Source organism: Lathyrus oleraceus, chromosome 3, assembly GCF_024323335.1.
Source record: "Lathyrus oleraceus cultivar Zhongwan6 chromosome 3, CAAS_Psat_ZW6_1.0, whole genome shotgun sequence".
Taxonomy (NCBI): Eukaryota; Viridiplantae; Streptophyta; class Magnoliopsida; order Fabales; family Fabaceae; genus Lathyrus; species Lathyrus oleraceus.
Genome location: NC_066581.1, coordinates 213,825,775 through 213,851,456, shown reverse-complemented (window position 1 = coordinate 213,851,456; position 25,682 = coordinate 213,825,775). Strand labels below are relative to the sequence as shown.

At 34.9% G+C, this 25,682-nt stretch overlaps 1 protein-coding gene across 1 annotated transcript; it reads right to left on the bottom strand.

Moving 5' to 3' along the window:
- Positions 1-755: 755 nt before the first annotated feature.
- LOC127126398 (probable calcium-binding protein CML35) lies at positions 756-1,870 on the bottom strand. Its single transcript, XM_051055323.1, has one exon. The coding sequence runs from the start codon at positions 1,668-1,670 to the stop codon at positions 1,014-1,016; it is 657 nt and encodes a 218-aa protein (XP_050911280.1). The 5' UTR covers positions 1,671-1,870; the 3' UTR covers positions 756-1,013.
- Between the last annotated feature and the right edge of the window lie 23,812 nt (positions 1,871-25,682).

Below are 25,682 nucleotides of genomic sequence, written 5' to 3'. Positions count from 1 at the left end.
TCATAAACCATTTTATCTTGTTTCCGGATTTTTGTTTCACTTTTCCTTCTCCCATTCCCATGACTTTATTCCTCCTACTTAACTTTATCTTTTCAATTAAGATTACTTTCCTCCTTTTTCTTTGAATTCAGTGGCTGGCTGTTGTTGTCTGAGATAACACGTTCGCCAAGCCTCTTTTTGTGTTGACCTTGCTCGATTTGATCGATGTATGCAATCGATTTACATCGCCGCACATAAATTGACCTTCTATGGCTTTCAGAGAATTTGGTATACATCGATCAACCAAAGCTGATATCCTTATCTGCCATGTTGTTGCGGTTGACCCGCTTAACTATGTTGTATTGCTAGACAATCGTTGATTAATTGTTCTTTAACTATGTTTCTCTCTCTCCTTTCTATCCCATTTTTTTCCAATCTGTCCTTATTTCTATTTCGCTGTCTTTCTGAGATAAAAGTTTTCTATACTTTTTATTTTTCTAATTGAAAATAGAAAAATAAGAACGATTCCTTAAAGTTCCAATTTCAATCGTTATAATCAAACATTGGAATCTATCAACCAAAGCGAAGACGACCGTTTTGGGTGGGTGTGCCACGTAAGACAGATATTTCCACCAATTCAACAAACTCCATTTCCAGGAATCTTCGCATCACAACCGACCAATTGATTTACTCCTTCACTTTCAAAACGCGCTTTCTTCTCTTATTTTCCTCAACTTAAATAAGGTTAAATATTAGTTTTAAGTTTTATAGACAAATTAAAGGCAAGCATTTAACTAACATTAAATAATTTTAAAAAAAACATTTTGATATTTCTTACATTTAATCCCAACTTTTCATAATCTTACAATTTTAAGACTAAAAAGATGGTTTACAGCAACAAAAAAAATTTACAACAAAAAGAAACGGACTAAGAAGAACAACATAGATGATCAAAGAAATTGTTTTTTTTCTTCATTTAGTAATATATTTATATTATTATATTGTTATTTTTTTCTTCATAATCACAGTCACCATCATCGCTGCATCTCCATCATACACGAAAACTCCTCGAAACAGACAAACCCATCTCTGTTTTTATCAACACCTGCTATCATACGCCGGCACTCCTCTAACGTACACCGTTCATCCCCAATTGCTCTAAAAACCCTCAACAACTCTTCCGCGGAGATTCTCCCATCCCGATCCGTATCAAAAACCTCAAACGCTTCCCTCAGTTCTTCCTCCGGATTCGGATCCGAAGCCGAAGCCGAACCCGATCCAATCCGGTTCATGATCGATTCCACGCTTATGCATCCTCTACCATCGCTATCAACTTCGCTTAGCATCATCTCGATCTCCTCGGAGCTAGGCGGACGCGCTCCGAGGCGCGTCAGAACGGCTTCGAGTTCTTCACGCGAAACGACGCCGTCGTTGTCGCGGTCGATTAATCTGAACGCCTGAGCAAGCTCCCATTGAACTTCGACGGTGACGTCGGACCACGAGCTGGACGATGCTTCAGGAAGGACGCTGGTAGGTGTTTGAGAGCCTCCGGTGACGGCTTTGTGAGTGGAGTCGTCAGAGGAAGAAGCTGACCCGAAGGAAAGCGGGTCGGATCGTGATACGGATGATTTTTCCTTCTTGGAACGGAAAAGGTGTTTGGGAGAGAGGTTTTTAGGGTTAATGAACTTCATTGGAATTGAGATGGAAAGTGAATATAACGGATGGAATTGAGAAGAAAGAAAGAAGAGGGATAATAAGAGAAGAGAAGAGAAGGAGAATTGTGTTGTGAGGGGAAAGTGAGAGGAAGGTGAAGGGGGTTAAATGGGTGCAGTGAAGGCATGAGTAGCAGGTCCATTCTTTTCTCGAGTGTAGCTTCCACGAAGTTTCCTAGCATTAGTTGTTTGATTGAAAATGAGTGTGTGTATATATAATTTTTTTATTTATTTGAATTTTGTGTTCTTTATTCGTTGTCATTAATTTATTCTTTAGTTGTAAAAATATTGAAATTAATTAAATAAAAGAGTAAATCATTTTTTTCTTTGTTGTATGTTTTTTTTTAAGGTGTGATTAATATTAAATTATATGGGTGGGCTGAGGTGGGGTCGGGTAACTTTCCAAGAATTTGTCTTGTGGAATTAAAAAATAAGGTATTTGTCTAGTAAAAAAAACAAACTTTTCACGTATTTTCTTGTTTGAAATATATTTTTAATAACAATAAAACTCACACATTACATTATTTGAATTTGAGGATTATCAATCTTATATTTTAACATATTAAATGTCTTCAGTTATTTATATTTATGAGACTGTTTGTCTTTTCAGATTTTAATTTAATTTAATTACACTTTGAACTTTTTTATTTTATCATGTTATCAAAATAGTTTTTCTTTAAAAAATCGAGCCTTTTAGTTTATAAAATATGACATTTGTTGTAACCAAATACGATATTTGTTTAATTTAAAAAAAAGACATTTGTTACAATTTTAGTACCAAATAAAATATTGTCTTAAAAATTAAAATTGTTTTGTTGTAGAATTATAATTGTTTGGTGAATAATAAAGTATTGCTTCTTATAGGACAATTGATATTCCGATACAGTGGAAAAAATGCGATCCGTAAGGTTAACACCCCAACATTCAAATTAATAAAAGAATTAAAAGTGATATGAGAGTGAATATATTTGATTACTTGAGAAATTATGTGTGGTTCCTTTTAAATAGTGAGAATAATTATCAACAAAAATCATGGAGTGAGACGTAGATTATGATCAATCGTCATATTGATTTGGACGGTTAGCAGAGCTCGTGAACGCGGAATTACCTACTTTAGAAGAATATGGATTTACCTGTTATGCATGTTTTACCGTTTTCACTTTATCATTGAGCTTTGTGGACGATCCATAATAGTAGTCCCCAAACCAATATCTTTACTTTGTAGGGCGATGGTTTAACGTATATGCTCAAGTTCGGTTGCTTGGTCTGGAGAGGTGAAAGTCTTTGACGGTACATCACATTCGTTGGAAATAGGCACATTGAATATCTTTTTGTAATATGTAATGTTTCGCTAGAAATAACTGGCATATGTCTCTTCACTAGTCAGTGATGATGTTTCCTTCTCATTAAAATATTTGAATGTTTTTGCATTATCTTTAATGAAATGTCAGTTGTTGGCGGTGCAAGTGAATCGTATGATCCTTAATGGATAAGGCATATATAACAAGCCTCTAAAGGCACATTTCTATATTTTTTCTGCCATTAGTGACTGACGACATAACTTCTTTTTTATTTCTACCATCATTATTTCTTGTGAGTTTTATTGCTCCAGCTTTTTTGGTTAAGTTCATACGCGATCTTCGTTCATTTCCACTTGACATGCACAAGTAATCAGTTCATCTTCCTTAGGATAAATATAATGTGTTTTTTTCACTTTCACTTCTTTTCTAGGTTTGATGAGTAATGAGCTTTTGAAATATCTTTTTTCTTTCAAGAGATCTCTTATGATGTAGACACCCTTTGATATGAGTGTTTGTATTTGAATATGTTTGTTTACACCATATTGCTCTTGTTAGTCTCAATTTAGCAGAGTTTCTCATTGAGGCGAAAAGAAACATCTCGATCGATAAGGTCGACCGATAAATATTGGCGAACCTCTTCGCTTTTTCCCGTGAGGGTTGCTTAGACTATGCTTTGACTTATGTGGATCCTTCACCTGACTTTGGTGTTTCCACCGATGGGTGAATTATCCCCTTCCACAAGTGTTTATTCTCCCTTATGGGTTTTCATCTTCCATTAAATGATTTATATATCAGTGTTATGAATCACTTAATGATCTCCCATTTGCAAGTGCATCCAATGAGTTGGGTATTTTTTAAGGTTTTTCAATACTCGTGTGATTATGAAATGGTGAGTCAACGGTGACTCTATTCTTTCACCTCTCTAAGACTCAATACAATATTGTTAACCATGCTTATTGTTTAGGTCTGATTTCTTTTATGCACGTTTTCAAATTCTTTGAGACCTAGTCTGAGAGTGTGAAGCATCTCAAGGATCACTTCTTCGTGATTACTTCCCTCAGTGGAGAAGCTCGTGCAAAGATATGTAAAATAGAACTCTGGCCTTCATATGTGTGCACTGATTTATTCGGCAAGTTATGGTGCTAAAGTCATTTCTTGACGAGGAATGAATCATATGTTTACAAAGAGGATGGCCTATTCGAAGAAGATGTATACCTAAAGAGGAAATTAGTGGCCTTTTATAAGGAGCTTGGGTACACCGGTGGAATCATCCCTTCATATGCATCGTCGAGGGAGTGACTAAAATGGTTCGTTCAGATATGTTTGATGGTGATGATAGCAATGAAAAGCAGAGGAAGGATATATTTAGTAATAAGCATAAAAATCCTGACCCTCTTTGTTGTTTCTTTGAATATTTCATTAATGAAGTATTTTCCATTGGTTATGCAGATGTAATAAAGTGTGAGAAAATAATGCAAAAGTTGAAGAGGTGTCCTCAAACTATCTCTTTTTTGGAAAATACCTCAAACACTCCTTTTATTGGCGAAGCTTTTACTTCAGGGGTACATTTGGATCGACTATCGGACCATGGTTCCCCATAACAAGTGGAAGTCCAGGTATCACCTGCTTGAGACATGGTGAATGACATATATGCTCGTCGAAACTTAAGGGTGGGAGAAGTGTGGTTCCTAGTCCTGAACAAGAGCTTAAGGCGTCCTTAAAGGAGTCTTGAGAAGGAGTTTAAAAAATGTCATAAGAAGGTTGCTGACGGTATTCATGAATGAGTTTCAAGAACCTTTTCTTGTCAAATGAGTGTGATAAATCATTGGAAGAGAGTTATTTATAGCTCATGATTTTTTTAGAGTGCCTTGAAGTTGGTGATGCATTTTTATCCCATTGGGCTGATCTCTCAAGAGCAAGTCTGTCTTGACCGAGCGATTGAAGATAGAAATGTGGTTTACTTAGCGTATTAGCCATGACTCGCCTCCTTTTTTCATCCCAATGTGCTTGCACCTGGCATGTTTGTAACCAATGAATAAGTAAACTTTTATGATTCATGCCATGCAATGCATGTTTCAATTTTTGTTACTTATCATTATGTTTACCTCTTTACGTGATACTGCTTTTTTCCTGAGTTTGTTTCTTTGGGATATAGGTTGTCAAAGGTCTTCCGAAATATCCAGTCTGACCTTAAACCTATTTTGAAGATCCATACTTTAAACCATCGTTTGTTCCCCCACGACCACTGCTAGTTTAGTTTCTTTCTTTCCATGAGTGATTCCATTTAGTACGGTCATTATCACGTGTTGCTACTTTTGGGAAGTGTAAGCTTTAAATAGATCTTTCCAAGAATCTATGATATCATCTATGGGGTCTTAAAGCAAGTCATTGTTAATCATATCAAAGTTAGTGCAAAGAGCTTTCACTTTACTGCCTCATGGACATGGTAGTAGTGTAACCGGTCATCCATGTGCTCGACGTGTTCATTTGGGTTTCCGGTCTCATAATAAGTTTAGAGTTTCATAGGTTTCTCTGGTGACCTCAATACTTTGTTGTCTAGTATGCAAGCATAACATGAATTTTATTTCACTCTAAGGCCATATCATCTTCTTATTCATATCTCTCGCTCCTCTGAGGATGTCATTGTTGGAACAAGTTTGGTTATACATCTATTATCCTTGAGTTTTGATGATAACAAATTATAAATAGAAATTTTGTACTCCAATAGTTTGTTGAGTATGCATAATATGAACAAGTCAGAAGTTAGATAAAGCAGACTTTGAACAAGCCAAATCCTGAATAGAGAAGACTCTGAACAAGCTAGACAATGATCAAAGTTAAGCAAAACAGATTCTAGACTCTGGACAAATAGAGACCACGGACTCTGGATATATAGACTCTGGACTCTGGATAGAGAGAGACTATGGACTATGGATAAAGAGACTCGGGACTCTAGATAGAGAGATACTCTAGATAGAGAGATACTCTTGACTCTATACATCATCAGGTTTTGAACAAAGGTGATAATACAAAGAAGAACTTAAAGTCAACTTTGGATACACCGTTCATCACTTCTGAAGTAAATAATTCAGATGTAATCTGATTCATCCAAGCTTATTTTCACTAGACTATAAAGTTTATCCTCAAGGCTCTGAACTCTAATCAAGCTTCAAATCTCTCATATATGAAGCCAATGATTTAGAGAAAAAAGACTAACTGAATAAATATTCTAAGAATATAATACAACTTGAGCGGAAAAATCAAAAGGATAGATGCACTGATATTTCCAAGGATTGTACTATCGAACGACTATCAAAGAAATTTCTAGTTGTGGATTTGAAGAAATTTTCAGTGCTATCCTCCAACAGTCTTATTCTTCATGAATATAAAGAGGACAAATGAATTGTGAAAGGACAACTATCGAAGGAGAGCTTTTGCGAAGAACGTGAAAAAATTTCATGCTGAAAGAATTTCAATAAAGAAAATCAATATAAAGAAAGAAAAAATAGAGAGAAACACTTAGAAACTAATTTCATATATTCTTAAGTGTAAAGTATGATTGTCACTTTGTGTATCTGCTTATTTAGAAGCATCTTTGTAAACACAAATCTTGTATTTAACAGTTGTTAAATTCCTTGAGGGATTATGTTATAGTCAAAAGCCTCAAGAAGTCGTTGACGGGTATTATTTGAGTTTTAATTCCTTAGGGGACTAAGTTTAGTCAAAATCCTTGAGAAGTCATTGACAAGTAGTCTTTGAGTTATAATTACTTAAGGGACTAAGTTCAGTCAGAACCCTTGAGAAGTCATTGACGGGTAGTCTTTGAGATTATAATCAGTTTGATTATTCGATTAAGTCTTGTTGAGAAGGAAAAATCACTTTGGCGGATGGACTGAATTAACCTAGTTAACAGTGAACCAATATAAAAATACCTTGTCACTTTTATCATTGTTGTTATTGTTTTTGGGATAACGAAAAACTGTCATATTTGAAACCTAATTCAATCCCTCCATTTCTTGTGTTTCCTGAACCTTTAATTGGCATCAGAGGTCTAGTTATGGTATTGACTACTTTGTGTCAAACACATAACCATGCCAGATAAAGGTCCATATTTTGAAACACATAATGGCACATGCAAACAATGATAGATATCATTATTCTGCCAAACCTCCAAGTATTGATGGAGAAAAGTTCGATTATTGTAAAGATATAATCGAATTTTTCTTCATAGGTTGTGATGCAGATCTATGGGATATGGTAATAGATAGTTATACACGTTCTATATATGAAAATGGTACAAAGCTTGAAAGAAGCAAAATGAATGAGCAATAAAATAAGGACCACAAGAATCATCATAGATCCATAACTATATTGTTGAATGTTATTTCCTATTCAGAGTATGAAAATATTACAAATAGAGACTCTACTAAGTCTATATTTGATTCTTTGAATAGTCTCCCGGTGCAAACTGGCGAGCAGAAAGCAAGCTCGTTGGGTGAGATTTGGCGAGGCAGGAGCAAGCAAAAAGAAATGGATTCCACAAGAAAAACTCGTGTTGGTCGCTCGACTAGGGCTTGAGTTTTTGAATTCGTCGGGCGAGATCATGGTCGCCGAGCGAGAATAGATATTTTTCCAATGACAGTTTGCTGCGTTTGAGCCAGGTGAAAGGTACTTAAATGTGATTTCTTCGGGCTAGCCCTTGCTCGCTGGGTGAGACAGGCAAAATCCAGCTTTGTATAAATAAAGTCTTTAGGTCATTTTTGTTCTCTCTCTCTCTCTCTCTCTTGAATCTCTTGGACTCTCAGTTGATATATAGTTATGGCTGAAGAGAAAACCATTTTTGGAGAGAGTGGGGCTTAGAAAGTAACAAGTGAAGGGTGTTTCTTGAAGATCCGGCGTTGGATTCGGTTATATCATTGGGAAATCACAGTGTGTGCTTGTTCATCTTCATCCTTCTTTTTGTATCTAGCTACTATGTGTAGCTAAATCCTTCTCTTGTTAGGATTGGATGTAAGTTTACTATTATAGTATGTATTTTTATTAATCATGGCGTTGTATATAATATATTCACAAATCTCAATCGATGTTATTCTTGTTTACATATTTATCTTATAATTTGAACTGTTACTAAGAAGTACTATTCGAATATAGATTTACGATAAACATTTTGTTAGATTCTAAACTCTATACATAGATTTAGGTTTAACATTCACCATGAATATCGATTCTTAATGCACCGTATTGTTTAATAGGATGAGAAATTGTCGATTAAACAATAAGGTAGAAATCTAATTGGAATTTTATACATGAACTCTTTTGTGAGCGATACATGATGATATTGACGAATGTTTATGATTGTATACAACTAATTAGTAAATTACGTATTTGATTGGTAGATGAAATTCAATCCTGACAAGTTCTCACCTCTCTAAAGCTTTATTTTTCAGTCATCCATTTTAGATAGCGTAACTTTAAAATTAAATCTTGCAACTTAAGCTTAAAATCTTAGTAACTGTTAAATGACATTGATGTCGCATTAATCCATGTGGAGACGATAAACAAATACTTACCCATGATAACACTCATACTGCAATCAATAAAATGGTCTCATTGTCGAGGATTGGTGTTTAGATATTGAAGCATAACAATAGTTTCTATCTTTTTAAGCTTTGTACATTTGTCTATATTGTGTATATATTTGTTCCTCATAATGTTTGCTTAAGTGTTGGTTAGTAGTAATTATGGGAGAAGTAACATCATCTAGCCAAGAACAAAGAGGAAGCAACAAGAGGGAGTGTCTACTTGAAAGGCATCGAGCTAACAACGTAAAAGAAGTGCTTGTTAGGAGGCAACCTAAATTAGTAAGTATTTAATAGCTTTGCATTAAGTAGTTTAATTTGCTTCAAGTAGATAATATAGTGGTTTAGTTTAATTTTAATAGTTTTAGAATTTTTTGTGTTTACTCTCAAATTTTGGTTTTAAATGGCTTGAAAAATCATTGAGTGGTTATTCTAAGTCTGAATGTTTTAACTTGCATTTGTATGATAATGATATGAGCTGAAAATTTGATACAATGTCAATGTGCATGTTTAATACTTTCTAGAACATAGCATAAATATGGTACTTGTAATTTTACAAATATCATTCCATTTATTCTTTTGCAATACATGTTCATATTTGAATCATTTTAGATCATAACCAAAGGTGAGGAAACTTCTATTGTTTACTAAATTTCACAGGAGACCAATAATTATTGTTTTAACTCGTTTGGCTTATGTTTAATCTTGCAATTGTGTTGAATTATGATAAGATAATATAACAGTTAATATGATTTTGAGAAAGAAAAAGAAGAGAAAGGATAACAGCAATGCAATTGTATTCAATGAAGGATTCACAATTACATGTATTTGGGAAAATAGAAAAGATGCAACAAACTGGTAGTGGAATACCAGCCCTAAGAAGCACGTATGCCTCTGCCCAAATCACCTAGAGGTGACCCCACAAAATCATAACAGAATTCTTCGCTACCCATCTCTGCCTCCACTCACTCCTTATATAACCTTTTTCTCATGCCACTCATACATTCTTAACCACGTCATCATTCCCCTTTCCTTTTGTCCTTTTCCTCTTATAAACCTTCCACGCCCTTGGCTTAGGCCCATAATCAAAGCCCACATTCTGCACCCTGTTTCTATCAACTCCCACCTCCTTAGAAACAGCCTTGTCCTCAAGGCAGAATTCAGGAAATTGCCCAATTAGAAGTTCATTATCTTCCCATGTCACATCATCAATGGACCGGTTCTTCCATTGGACCAAGCTCTGCTGCACTTCAGTATCGCCTTGCAAAACAGTTCTAGAACCCACAATCTTATCTGGATACGCATCAGCAGCCTCATTTATCTCCAATTCTCTAGGCAGTTCTCCTTGTACCTCATAGTTTCCTACTGCTCTTTTGATTAAAGATACATGGAACACATGATGGATTTTTGACTCGGCTGGAAGTTTCAACTTGTATGCGACTTCTCCAATTTTCTCTTCCACCTGAAAAGGGCCATAGAATCTAGCAGCCAATTTCTGATTAATTCTTTTCACTACCGATTGCTGCCTATGAGGCCTGAGTTTTAAGAAAACCCACTCTCCAACGTCAAAACATAAATCTCTTCTTCTTTTGTTGGCATACCTTGCCATCTGCTCCTGAGCTTTCAACAGATGCAACTTGAGTTGCTTCAAGGCTTCATCTCTCTCTCTTAACTCAAGTGCCACAGCAGCTACTTTAGTTTCATTAGTTAAGAACTTCAGTAGAGTAGGTGGCTGCCTCCCATACACCACCTCAAAAGGGGACTTCCCAATAGAGATATGATAAGTTGTGTTGTACCAAAATTCAGCCCACGGTATCCAATACGACCATGTCTTGGGATGGTCAGAAGCAAAACACCTCAAGTAACTCTCCAAACACCTATTGACTACTTCCGTCTGACCGTCGGTTTCAGGATGGTACGATGAACTCATCTTAAGTTTGGTTCCTTGCATTTTAAATAGTTCCATCCAAAAATGGCTAATAAAAATAGGGTCTCTGTCACTGATTAGGGAATTCGGAATTCCATGTAATCTCACCACCTCTTTGACGAATAACTCAGCTATGGGTTTTGCAGTGTAAGGGTGTTTTAGCAAAATAAAATGGTTGTATTTGGACAATCTGTCCACCACCACCAACACAGCTTCATATCCTTTAGACTTAGGCAAACCAGTGATGAAGTCTAAAGAAAGATCCTCCCAAACTGCATTAGGTACGGGCAGTGGTTGTAACAGTCCTCCAGGAGTAGTAGCACTGTACTTCTGTCTCTGACACACATCACATGACCTCACATAATCTCTTACACTTTTCTGCATCCCTACCCAATATAAAGTATCAGCCAGCCTCCTGTATGTTCTCAGAAAACCTGAATGTCCTCCAACTGGGGTATTGTGGAATTCTTCCAGCAACCAAGGTATTGACGGTGATGTTGGTGAAATCACCAACCTCCCATGATACAATAAAACTCCCTGTTTCTCATAAAACCCAGGTCTGCCATTTGGTTTCTCTCGTACTTCGGTTATCAAACTTTGAATATATGGATCATTGACTATCTCCTCCAACAATTTCTGCCTTTCGGCCCACATAGGATAAGAAATGATGGTGTTAAATTCTCCCTCATCATAGCATCTAGATAAGGCATCTGCTGCCCTATTTTCCGTCCCTGGTTTGTATCTAACTTCAAATTGATAGCCCAACAATTTGGCAAGCCAACATTGTTGATCAGGAGAGGAGATTCTCTGCTGTAGAAAATGCTTCAGGCTCTTGTGATCTGTATAAACTACAAACTCCCTGCCCAACAAGTAATGTCTCCAATGTTGAATGCATAAGACTAAGGCCATCAATTCCTTTTCATATACCGATTTTACCAAATTGCCCTCAGATAATGCCTTGCTGAAGAAAGCTACAGGTTGTCTCTGCTGCATTAAAACAGCCCCTATACCTCTGCCCGCAGCATCACACTCCACTTCAAAAGGTAACTCAAAATTAGGAAGCATCAAGACAGGAGGAGATGTCATAATTCTCTTCAGGTCATTGAAAGCCTTAGTGGCCTCCATTCCCCAATTAAAATTGTCCTTCTTAGTCAATTCCGTGAGGGGTTTTGCTATCTTGCCATAGTCCTTGACGAATTTTCGGTAGTATCCCGTGAGACCTAAAAATCCGCGCACTCCCTTCACATTTTTTGGTTCAGGCCAATCAAGGATACACCTCACCTTCTCCGGATCTACGGCAACTCCTTCTCCTGAAATTATATGTCCAAGGTAGTCAATCTGAGTACAGCCAAACTTGCACTTTGATTGATTTGCCACAAAGCAATGGGCTGCTAGGCTCGATAATACCAGCTTCAAATGTTGTTGGGGTTCTTTAATGTCCTTGCTATATATTAGGATGTCATCGAAGAAAACCAAAACAAATTTTCTCAAATATGGTCTAAAAAGATCATTCATGGTGGCTTGGAAGGTAGCCGGGGCATTCATCAGTCCAAAGGGCATGACTAAGTACTCATAGTGACCATTGTGAGTTCTAAAAGCTGTTTTCGGAACGTCACTCTCAAGTACCCTAATTTGGTGATACCCCGATTTTAAATCGATCTTGGAAAACATAGTAGCCCCATACAGCTCATCTAACAACTCGTCTACTATGGGAATGGGATACTTATCTGGTACTGTAGCTTTGTTGAGAGCCCTATAATCCACACACATCCTCCAGCTCTTGTCTTTCTTTTTGACCAATATCACGGGGCTAGAATAAGCGCTCATGCTTGGTCTGATGATTCCTGCCTCCAACAATTCACCCACTTGCTTCTCAATCTCTTCTTTCTGATGATGAGGATATTTATATGGCCTAACATTGATAGGACCATGCTCCGGATACAATTGAGTCCGATGCACCTGTGTCCTCTCAGGAGGTAGTCGAATCTGATCTGTAAACACCTCAGGAAACTCCTTCAATACATCATTCACTCCATGTGAGACTCCAGAATCCTCTGCTTCTATCGCCTGAAACTGTGACCACCACCAATCTGTTCCTGCCCTATTGTGAATGTCTTCTAGGAAAGTGTTCAGATACCACTGCCTTACATTCCTATTTCCCTGCCCTTGAAGCTTTACCAACTGATTTCCCTGGAAAAATTGCATCGTCAATGTTTTCCAATCCATTACCACTTTCCCTAAAGTACTCAGCCAAGAAACACCTAACACCATGTCCAACCCCCCTAACTCCAACACCAAAGCATCAATAATAATCTCTATCTCTCCCATCTTCATACTAACCCCTTTGCACACCCCTTTTGTTATGACCATGTGACCATCACCCAACTTAATATTTTTTGCAGTTACAGGAGTGACAGTAAGCCCTAAAGCAGTAGTTACTTTAGGTGAAATGAAATTATGACTTGCCCCACTATCAATCAACACCAACAAATCTACGTTCTCAATTTTACCTTCAACCTTCATAGTATGGTGCTCCCCCATACTCCCCAGAACTCCCATCAACTTACATTCAACTTTGATTTCCTCTTCACTTTCCTTTGCCACCTCTTCCATCGTCACGATTTCCCCTTCCTCGTTCATCTCTTCTCCCTCACCCAAGATCAGAACCCGCAAGGTTCGCTCAGGGCACTTGTGTTGGGTAGGATGATAGTTACCTCCACACTTGAAGCATAACCCCTTTGCCCTTCTTTCCGCCATCTCATCGTTGTGCAAGCTTCGTACACCCTTCCATCTCTCCGACGACCCAGAACGGTGGTCGTTCTCACTCTTGCGAGCTGTTGATGCGAATGACGAAGTGTGATTTGCATTAGATCCGCTGGAACCCGTTTTCTGCCCCGGGTTTGACCCACCCGCTGTTAAGGAGTGGTTTAGGTAATTGGGCCCTTTTTTATTTTTTAATGACCCAACCCAATCATTTCGGCCCAACGTTCATACCCCCCTTTCTTTCCACTACGACGCTCGTCATCGTCATCTTCCTCCTTCAATTCGTCTTCCACGTCTTTCGCAATCCTCATCATCTGCATACGATTTTGAGGATTCAAGGTTCGAACTCTCCTCCTAATCTGCGGTTTCAGACCACTCATGAAATATCCCAGGTATTGTTCTTCCGGGAGTCTTCCCACCTGCGACGACAACAACTCGAATGCTTCCACGAACTCTTCCACACTTCCCTTCTGTCTAAGAGTAGACAATTCTTCAAACGGATTCTCCAACCTTTTTCCTCCGTATCGTGCGATAAGCGCCCGTTTCAACTTCTCCCATGATAACTCATCTTCTGTTTCCTTCAAAAGGTTGAACCAATGGATGGTTGCCCCTTCCATGCTTAAACGCGCTAATTTCACACGCATATCATCAGATGTGTTTTGCACATCGAAATAGATCTCAGCACGTGTGATCCACGCCACCGGGTCGTCACCTTCAAACAGCGGAAGCTTCACCTTCTTCCCTGCAAGGCGAGACTCACTCTGTGATGAGTTACCCTCAGAGTTCTCCTCCTGAGTCACTACCTTTTTTCCCACCTGCTTACTCAGCTCCGTCAGAATCAGGCTCTGTTGTTGCATTTATTGAGCGTGGTTCTGCATTTGTAGCGCAAGCTCTTGCAGCGTCGTCGTTACATTCCCTACCCGTGCCTCCAAAGCGTCAATCCGATCGCCCATCTTAGGTTTCCTTGGCATCTACAACCTTCGTTGGCAGTGTGATTTGATCCGGTAGGTCGGACCAATTGATAAGATAATATAACAGTTAATATGATTTTGAGAAAGAAAAAGAAGAGAAAGGATAACAGCAATGCAATTGTATTCAATGAAGGATTCACAATTACATGTATTTGGGAAAATAGAAAAGATGCAACAAACTGGTAGTGGAATACCAGCCCTAAGAAGCACGTATGCCTCTGCCCAAATCACCTAGAGGTGACCCCACAAAATCATAACAGAATTCTTCGCTACCCATCTCTGCCTCCACTCACTCCTTATATAACCTTTTTCTCATGCCACTCATACATTCTTAACCACGTCATCATTCCCCTTTCCTTTTGTCTTTTTCCTCTTATAAACCTTCCACGCCCTTGGCTTAGGCCCATAATCAAAGCCCACATTCTGCACCCTGTTTCTATCAAATTATATGAAAGCATAAAAATAATCAAGGCATTTTGTTTGATTTTGAGCACAACCACTTGACCAAAAGTAACCTACCTTGTAAGTAAACAAGAATTCATTAACCCCTTTGAGCCTTAGTATCTGAATCTATATCAATTTTGAACTGTGGGTTTTTTTCTTTGGACGCAAAGAGTAGTTCATCATTGATTTTAGATTGGATTCTGAATTTTTTTCTTGAACCTTCAAACATAACTTGTGGTTGGAATTTTAACCATTTCCTTAGAAATTTTGGGAGTATTCACATTGCAAGACTTAGTTGTATTCAAGTTAGGGAGAAAAAGGTGGATTGCTACGAGGTTGAGAAAGAAAAAGAAAATTTTGAAGAAAAAAAGAGAAAACTTCCAAAGGTGAGGAAACTTCCATTATTTACTAAATTGCACAGGAGACCAACAATTATTGTTTTAACTCGTTTGACTTATGTTTAATCTTGCAATTGTGTTGAATTATATGAAAGCATGAAAATAATCAATGCATTTTGTTTGATTTTGAGCACAACCACTTGACAAAAGTAACCTACCTTATAAGTAAGCGAGAATACGTTAACCCCTTTGAGCCTTAGTATCTGAATCTATATCAATTTTGAACTGTGGAGTTTTTCCTTTGGATGCAAAGAGTAGTTCATCATTGATTTTAGATTGGACTCTGAATTTTTTTCTTGAACCTTCAAACATAACTTGTGGTTGGAATTTTAACCATTGCCTTAGAAAGTTTGGGAGTATTCACATTGCAAGACTTAGTTGTATTCAAGTTGGGGAGAAAAGGGTGGGTTGCTATAAGGTGGAGAAAGAAAAACAAAAATTTGAAAAAAAAGAGAAAGAAAAGAAAAGAGAAAAATAAAAGAAAAAGAAAAAAATAGCAAAAAGGTTTTGTGCTAATAAGTTGTGTGAAAAGGTGCAACGATTGAGCAATGAGAAAAAGGTAAATGAAGTTGTAAATGCTTGAGAATTTGGGAAGTGATCTCTCTCATATGATTAGGCAATATTTTTGTTTCAATTACCTTTAGATATGACCTTTCTTTGTTAACCAAACCACATTGCAACCCTTTAAAGTCCTTGCGATTTGTGTTTTATGATTTCAATATGTTTTTTTTATGAACTATAATTTGATCTAGATTTTAGCAAGATTGTTGGGTGCCAGTCAAGTCCCTCATGTTTGTTCTCCATCCATCAATGAAGTTGTGTGCTAGGTGTGATTCATATTTGAAATTGTGATGCATTCGAATTTTGACATGTGTTTTGTGCTTAGAAGTTATTTCATTATCATGGTGTCATTGTACTATAGTGGTAATTATCACGTTGCTTGTACTTTTGCAATTTGAACCATGCATTTATTTTATTTTCTAAAAACTTGTTGATCATGATATCTTGGTAGTTGCTCATGTTTCTTTAGGTTAGTAAAATTCTTGTTTAAGGACAAACAAGTTTAAAGTTTGGGAAAGTTTGATAAGTGCTAACTTGGGCTATAATTTATATATAAAAACTCTTCATTTTTTGAACTATTTTGTGGTTTCGTTGATGAATTCCCTATGTTTGCCACCAAATGTCAATTATATTGCAATTAGCTTTGGTATTCTTGATGTGTGCGATATTGTGCAGGAAATGCTGCAAGAAACCATAGAAAAAGACACAAGCCAAGAAGAAGGAACAAAGTTAAGAAGTGTGGGAAATTCTGGCATGGTTGTCCGATGCTAACTGGAGAGAAAGAAGCGAGCTCTCCAGTCGAGCTTTGGCAAGGCAGGAGCGAGCAAAAAGAAATGGATTCCAGGAGCAAAACTCGTACTGGTCGCCCGATGAGGGCTTGAGATTTTGAGTTCCCCGGGCGAGATCGTGGTCGTCGGACGAGAATAAATATTTGCCAATGACGGTTTACTGCATTTGAGTCAGGTGGAAGACACTTAAATGTGATTTCGCCGGGCGAGACATGCAAAATCCAGCTTTGTATAAATAGAGTCTTTAGGTCATTTTTGTTCTCTCTCTTAAATCTCTTGGAATCTCAGTTGATAGATAGTTATGGCTGAAGAGAAAACTATTTTTGGAGAGAGTGAGGGTTAGAAAATAACAAGTGGAGGGTGCTTCTTGAAGATCCAGAGTAGAACTCACTTCTATCGTTGGGAAATCGTGGTGGATGTTTTTTCCTCTTCATAATTCTTTATGTATCTAGATACTATGTGTAGCTAAATCTCTCTCTTGTTGGGATTGGATGTAAGTTTATTGTTATAGTATGTATTTTTATTAATCATGGTGTTGTATACAATCTATTCACGAATCTTTAATGATGTTATTCTTGTTTACATATTTATCTTATGATTTGAACTGTTACTGAGAAGTACTCTTCAAATATAGATATAGGACAAACATTATGTTAGATTCTAAACTCTATACATAGATTTAGGTTTAACATTCACCGTGAGTGTCGATTCTTAATGCTCCATATTGTTTAATAGGCTGAGAGATTGTCGATTAAACAATAAGGTAGAAATCTCATTGGAAGTTTATACATGAACTCTTTTGTAAGCGATACGTGATGATATTGGCGAATGTTTATGATTGTGTTCAACTGATTGGTAAATTACGTATTTGATCGGTAGATGAAATTTGATCCAGACAAGTTCTCACCTCTCTGGAGCTTTATTTTCCAGTCATCCGTTTTAGATAGTGTAGCTTTAAAATAAAATCTTGCAACTTAAGCTTAAAATCTTAGTAATTGTTGAATGACATTGATATCGCATTAACCCTTGTGGAAACGATAAACAAATATTTATCCATGATAGCACTCATACTACAATCAACATCTATTTCGGATGTTGTTTATATACTGAACATATGGCCTACCAAGAAGCTGAAGAATAAGGTTCTTGAAGAAGTGTGGACTAGCAAACGACCAACAATGAATCATTTGAAGGTATTTGGCTTTATGTGTTATAAGCATGTTACTGGCCCAAGAAAAAGGAAGCTTGATGGCAAGAGTGAACCTATGATTCTGGTAGGATATCATAAGACTAGAGCATACAAGTTGTTCAATCCAATTAATCAGAAGATTATGATTACTCAAGATATTGTGATTGATGAAAATTATGATTGGGATTGAAATTATAGTAATGCAATTGAGAAGCCATTAATGAGCTATGATTTCGAAGAAGCAAGTAATGATGTCGAAGTTGAAGATATTGTCGATATTCCAGTTGAAGTCGAAGTTGTTGCTGACATACCCGACACATTCAAAGTCGGAGATATTATGGCTAGCACAAGTCAGAGACCTTAAAGAACTAGAGTCGTCCAGCTAAACTTTAAGTCTACGAAGTGGTTGGTGATGATGAAGTCCCAACAGATGGATAACTAGTTCATTTTGCTCTACTTGCAAGTGTTGAACCAATCAACTATAGCGGGGATTTAAAGAATATGGAGTGAAAGTCTGCCATGGCCGAAAAGTTACAAGTAATCGAAAGTAACAACACATGAGAGTTGGTCGAATTTCTACCCCATACAAAAGCTATCAAAGTGAAATGGGTGTTCAAGTTGAAGCATAATGTTGATGGATCAATAACAAGACATAAGGCGAGATTGGTGGCTAGTGTATTTCTTCAGCGTGTCTTTTCATCTGTCGTAAGATTGGAAACTGTTCGACTAGTGGTAGCCTTGGTATGTAAGCAAGGCTGATCAATATTTCACTTAGATATGAAATCGGAATTTTTGAATGGACCTTTAGATGAAAAGTTTGTCACAAAACCTGATAGGTTTGCGATTAAGAAGGAAGCGGGAAAAGTATACAAGTTGCACAAAGCGCTATGTGGTCTCAAGCAGACACCTAGGGCATGTAATAAGAAGACCGACTCATACTTGGTCGAATTTAAATTCGTCAAATGCAAATCTGAGTATGGTGTATATGTTCAGGTTGTGGCACAAGATATAACAATCATCTTCTTATATGTCGATGACTTGTTAGTAACTGAAAATAGCTTGAAGAACTTGTCAAAGTTCAAAGAGATGATGAAGAAGGAATTTGAAATGTCGGATCTAGGAAGGTTGTCATACTTCCTAGGCATGGAATTTCAAATGTCGAAGCAAGGTATGATGCTACATCAAATAAAGTATGTTAATGAGATATTCAAGAGATTCAGGATGGATGATTCGACTCCTGCATATTCACCCATCGAACCAAATTTGAAGTTGGAGAAGCACGAAGAGGAAGACAAAGTCAATGCAACTTTGTTCAAACAAATTATCGAATCTCTGAGATATGTGTGCAACTGTCGACCCGATATATGTTTCTCAGTCAAATCAATGAGTAGATATATGAGTGAAACAATGGCTGCAAGAAGAATCTTAAGATACTTAAATGGATCAACAAACTATGGAATTTTATTTCAACGAGACTCTGAAAGCAAAGAAACTATGGTTACTTGTTATTCAGATGTTGATTGGTGTGGAGATAAGGAAGATCGAAGAAGCGCTACTGGATATTTCTTTCAACTATTTGATGCTCCAATCTTATGGTGCTCGAGAAAGCAACTTGTGGTGGCATTATCATCGTGTGAGGCTGAATATATAGCAGGATCATATGTTGTGTGTCAAGTAATTTGGATTAGATTTGTGCTGGAAGAGACCGAGATCGAAGTGAAGAAACTTCTGGTACTGTAGATAGACAACAAGTCGACCATAAATCTTGCGAAGAATCCAGTTTTACATGGAAGAAGTAAACACATAAAAACTATATTTCACTTCTTAAGGGAGAAGGTAAATCGAGGTAAACTTGAAGTAAGACATTGCTCAAGTGAAACACAATTGACCGACATTTTTACCAAAGGATTAAAGATCAATAAGTTCCTAACGTTAAGAAAGAAATTAAGAATAATTCAGATCGACAATGATTAGTATGTTTCAACAACTTAGATTATAGGGGAGTATATTGAGATATTGAATATAAACCAAGTTGAGTTGTGCAGCCCAAGCCCAAAGTTAAGTAGAGTTTATGGTTTGTTATTTAATTTGTTATTTTACTTAATAGTCAAGTCATTTAGATGTATATAAATAAACACTTTATAATTCAGTTTTAATTATCATTCAATTTAATAATACAATCTTTATTTCTTTATTCTATTTCTCTTCTCACTAAAAATATCTCAAACTCTAACGATTATGATTAAACTACCTTATCTTAAGAATGTCGTACTTAATAGTGTCAACTTGTACATTCTTAGATAGTATTACTAAAAATTTAAAGAGATCTAATTCACGACTCATTCTAATGACTGAAAAACCTCTTTTTAACTATTTTTGAAAATATTGTTAAGCAAAATTTAATATAATATTCAATATTACGAATAGTAAAATATTGATTATAAATATATGTTGTGGGGAGTACTAATAAAATTTCCAATTAAAAACTAGGCTACTGCTCGTACTTTCGCATGAGTATTTTCTTTAATGTAAATGTCTTTCTTAATATTTTAGATTTTTAAAGGAAGTATAATATAAAGTTTAATTAATAAATTGGAATTTAACAAAATAAATTATAGAAAGTTTTTGAATATTTCAATTCTTGTTGTCAATTTAAGAAAAAATCTAATAATAGAAGATTTCGGCTTATTTGATTTTGTTGTTTATCAAATTTTAAGATTTAATAATATGAATTAATTATTATACACTGTCATTGTAAAAAGATTTATACTATCGATTCATCACCATCACCTATTTATATTAATGTATAAATTTTTAAAATAAAAGTTAAACTTATTTTAATAAGCAACGTCTAAGATTAACGGACAGTGTAAATTCATTTTACAGAGTATTTCAATTAAATCCTTAATAATAATAAAATTTGTATGCTAATCTAATTTTATATAAAAAAATTAATTTATAATTTTTAAAAATTAAAAATTAAAATAAATTTTATAGATTTTTAATTTTAATTTTGAAAATTGAAAAGAAAAAAATACAATACACGTAAATCTGTAATATTGTTTAACTTTTAAATAATTTGAAATTTTTCTCAAACATAGTTTCTTTTATTTTTTTTCAAAACTGTTTTTTAAAATCAATTTATAAAATAATTTTTAAAAATTAAAAATAAAAACTTATTTAAACAAGCTCTAAATATATTTTTAAAAAATTGATTCATTGGCACTTCTTATCAAAGTGAGATTTCTCCACAAAAGTCTAAAAGTTTTTGAGTATACGCGAGGGATTTCAAATATTATTGTCTATTTAGAGCTCTCACATAGCTATCATTTTCTATTTCCATTCTAGCTACTTCCCTACTTCCTTGGTATATGGAACTCGTTAGTGAGGTTTGGCAAGTGGACATTTTTGTTGTTCCTTCTTTCAGAGTTCCATTATCAGTGTTGGGGTAATCAAAAGTAGAAGATTTCAGGGAAAGTTGTTTTTTTTCTTCTTTTTATTGTAAATAAGTGGCGCTTCTTTTATGCAAGATTCAATCAATCAACCGTTTATTATTATTATTATTATTATTATTATTATTATTATTATTATTATTATTATTATTATTATTATTATTATTATTATTATTATTATTATTATTATTATTATTATTATTATTATTATTATTATTATTATTATTATTATTATTATTATTATTATTATTATTATTATTATTATTATTATATATTATTATTATTATTATTATTATTATTATTATTATTATATTATTATTATTATTATTATTATTATTATTATTATTATTATTATTATATTATTATTATTATTATTATTATTATTATTATTATATTATTATTATTATATTATTATTATTATTATTATTATTATTATATTATTATTATTATTATTATTATTATTATTATTATTATTATTATTATTATTATTATTATTATTATTATTATTATTATTATTATTATTATTATTATTATTATTATTATTATTATTATTATTATTATTATATTATTATTATTATTATTATTATTATTATTATTATTATTATTATTATTATTATTATTATTATTATTATTATTATTATTATTATTATTATTATTATTATTATTATTATTATTATTATTATTATTATTATTATTATTATTATTATTATTATACTATTATTATTATTATTATTATTATCATTATTATCATCATCATTATTATTATTATTACTATTATTATCATCATCATTATTATTATTATTACTATTATTATTACTATTATTATTATTATTATTATCATCAATCATCATCATCATTATCAATAGATTTGTTACGGAATAAGAAATAAATGAAATTGCGGAAACTACGGCGAAGTGGAGCTTCCTAGGAGATTCGGTGATACAACACCTTGGATCGAAGATTGCGATCTTGATGCTTTTAGAATAAAAAATGTATATCTTGAATCAGCGTTGCTTATCTTCGGTACGATGGACCTAGGGGATATCTGCATGGTTAGCACTCAAACGCTCAAGTGAGTTCAAGATAATTGTAGTGAAAATGGAGATTAGAGACTGTGTACTTGAAAATCCTTTGTGAAGACCTTTTATACATTTGGCTTAGTGGAGCGGGAAACGTAAATGAGCTTTATCTTATTGGGCCTTTGGCTGACACGAAACAGTTTCCCCAAAGGCTCATCGAGCATTATGGATGTCGGGGGAGTCTCTTAGCAGTCGTGACCGACCCTCAATAATGGTTGTCCATGCATTAGCGGGCATGCATCGCTTTGGTTTTGTCAAATAGTAATGGGGAACATGAGCATTAAATGCAGTGTCATCATGGAAATGTTTCGTTGTTTTTCTCTTTACGTGTGACCTAAAAAGGTAGAGAGTGGCGTGGCGCTGCTTACTGTGCACTTGAGAGCGCTTGAGTCTGATTGTGTTCCCAAGAGGAAATCTGACTGTTGGTCTGTACCTGCTTCTTACTTTCAATGTGATTCACTCGATTGTCTTGGCCTATATAAGGATGGAGGGAATTTGGAGGAGTTTTTGCAACATATTAGATTGAATATCCATTATTTCCTTTTAGTCTTTTCCTATTCTCAGAGAGCATTTTTGCAGGAGTAACCATCCTCACACATTCAAAGCTTTCAAGCTCCAACCTACAACTTTCACATACTTGTCTTTGACCTCTCACTTTAAGGTACTCTCCTCCAACTCAAGATTTTTATTGTTTCTTTATAAAGATGAGCGATAACCATATTATCATAGAAAGTGATTCAGATAGTAGCATTTCTTCTTCGAAAATGGGAATAAAGTTTAATCATATTCCCTTTCTTCTGCTAGTGGGGATTTTAAACAGGAGATTGACTCTCTGGTTGATGATTTGGAAATGAAGGGAGTGTTTGAAGACTCTCTTTCAAATGGAGCTCCTTTCAAGAATCCTTCAAAAGGCTATATTTTTAAAGAAAATCGATAGGGGTGAGAGTTTTGTTGAGAAGCCACTGCCTTCGATTGTCTTGATTGAGGCTGAAATAAAAGCTTCTCGTTAAAGGAGGGAACGCGTTGATAGCTTCACCCGACTATATATCTGAATGAATGGGTGTGAGCCTAGCGATGTTGAAATCACACCATTTAGATTATGAGATGCACTCTAAGATTATGTCTTGGATCAATCTCGGTGATCAGTTTAAAGCTAATTAACTGGCCTGAAGGGGACTTAAGCTAATTAAGCATGATAATGCTAATAGATACCACTAGGTGGCCACCAAAGTGGTAGGGACTCCTCCCGCCCTGAACATTATCGAGGTTATAGCAAATGTTGTCGTTACGGTTGGCAATCCCTCATACTTTTTTATTCTCTCAATAGGCCTATCGAAGAGGATATGTAGCTCTTTTGAAGGTTACTCGGTTCCTCTGTATAAATTCCTCATCACAAGGTTGGGTATATGTTTGCCATTTTCTGATTTCGAGGTGGCCGCGATGAATCGTCTAAGGATTGCCCCCTCACAACTTCATCCGGGATCTTGGGCTTATATGAAGGTGTTCCAACTCTGCGTCGAGCAAAAATCTTGGCAACCTTCTCAGAAGCTCTTTTTCAATCTTTTTTATGCGGCCCGCACCTCTCAAGATGATGCCCGGGGATCAAGGATTGACCTTTTTTTGCCCTCATGTCCCTTTTTTCAAATTTTTCACCAGTGATTATGGTGCTGCCTTGAACGTTTCGTGTTGGTGAAACCAGTTACTCACGGGGCTCACTTTTCCTTTTGTTTGTATTCTGCTCAGGTGGGATGCACTCGTTCTTGTAAGATAAGTTTTCTGAAGTATTAATATAGATCTCATTTTCGCCGACCTATTTCTTTTTATCACTCTAGGATATGTCCTCTGTCTTATGAGGAAGTAAAAATGAAAGAGGATATTTGATCCTGACTATATATATATATATATATATATATATATATATATATATATATATATATATATATATATATATATATATATATATATATATATATATATATATATATATATATATATATATATATATATATATATATATATATATATATATATAATACTATCTTGTTTGCCATTTCAAAGCAATAATGAAAAAAGAATCAATAAACAAAAGCAAAAGACAAGGTTAATGGAATAAGAATCTTGTCAAAAGCAAAAGTTGGCAAAGCAAAAGATAAGAAGGAATCTTATCTTATCTTAAAGGAATAAGAATCTCTTGTCTTTAGGCATAAATGCATGCACTTAGTTTTCTTTTGTAAAAGTTTTTTGTTTTTAGTTTACCTACTATTGTAGGTAAAGGTTACCGGCTTAAATAGTAAGCCTTTGTTTCCCTATATAAGGGGATTTAAGTTTCTTTTGTAATAAAGTTTTTCAAATAAGTTGAAATAAAATTCTCTACTACTTCTCTATACTTTCTCTACCATTTTCATATTTCTTATTCATATTTCGATCCTGCTTCTGCTGTATACTAATTGTGGTATCATCACCTGGTTGCCAAATCTGTGGTAAGTTTTTCATTATATAATTTATAATGACAATTTGTGGCTAAATTTATGTTGTGATAGGTTGATTACGCTTAGATAAAACTAAGTAGGTAACTTTTTCTCATTACCTTTTATTAACAGATAACCAAACAATCTTTTAAAGGTGTTTTTAAAACAAAAAATGTTTTTAGTGTTTTCTCTTAAATGCATCTTTTTCCCGGGGAAGGGAGTTGTTGATGATTCTAAAAAAGAAATTTTTTGCTAAAAACATTTTGACATCTTTGATTTGGGAGAAATCCTTCTATCCCTTTGGGTTGATAGTTAAACAATTCGTTGTTTGCCTAGATGACTTTTAATAGGTTGTTGTTTCAGTTAATATTATGTTATGAGTCCAAGTTATCTATTTAGATTTAGCTTTGTGTATCAACCGATCACAACCTTCTTAGCCTGTTTCTTTGATGGATTCTGATGATGATGATAATCATCAAAACAATTTGATAAAAAATGAAGAACTTGTAGAATATCCAAAAAATCTGGATAAACTCAACAGATGGGTTATACCCTCCGTTCCTCCTAATCAAATTTATAGATTTGGTAAGATAGATGTTTTTGCTCGTTTTGCTGTTAAAACTTTAGAGCAAACAATTCAAATTTCTAAAGAAAAACAGACAATCAAACTGTTAACTAAAAAAGATTTGAAACCTTTTAAAAATTATAATTTTATCCATATTGGATTGGTTCAAATTGCTTTAAAACCATTAACACTACTAGGTTTAAATTCTAGCATAATGGCTTATGTTAGAGATGGTAGATGTAAGGATTTCAAACAATCTTTAGCCGCTATGGTAGAGACAAGTCTGTGTCATGGACCAGTTTACTTTGATGTCTCACCAAATTTAACTCTATCTTTATCTGATAAGAATTTATTAGATGCTATTCAGTTAACTGTTCATACTGATGGTTACAATTTCAAACCTGGAAGTGAAATCATAGCAATATGCTATAGAATCTACTATAAGGTTCTTACTACACTTAATCCTAAAGCAAAACAATTAGCGTTCCCTGGAACTACTACTTTGG

Excerpts from the sequence above, each read along its gene's own strand:
- LOC127126398 (XM_051055323.1), bottom strand. The coding sequence starts at position 1,670 with ATGAAGTTCATTAACCCTAAAAACCTCTCTCCCAAACACCTTTTCCGT.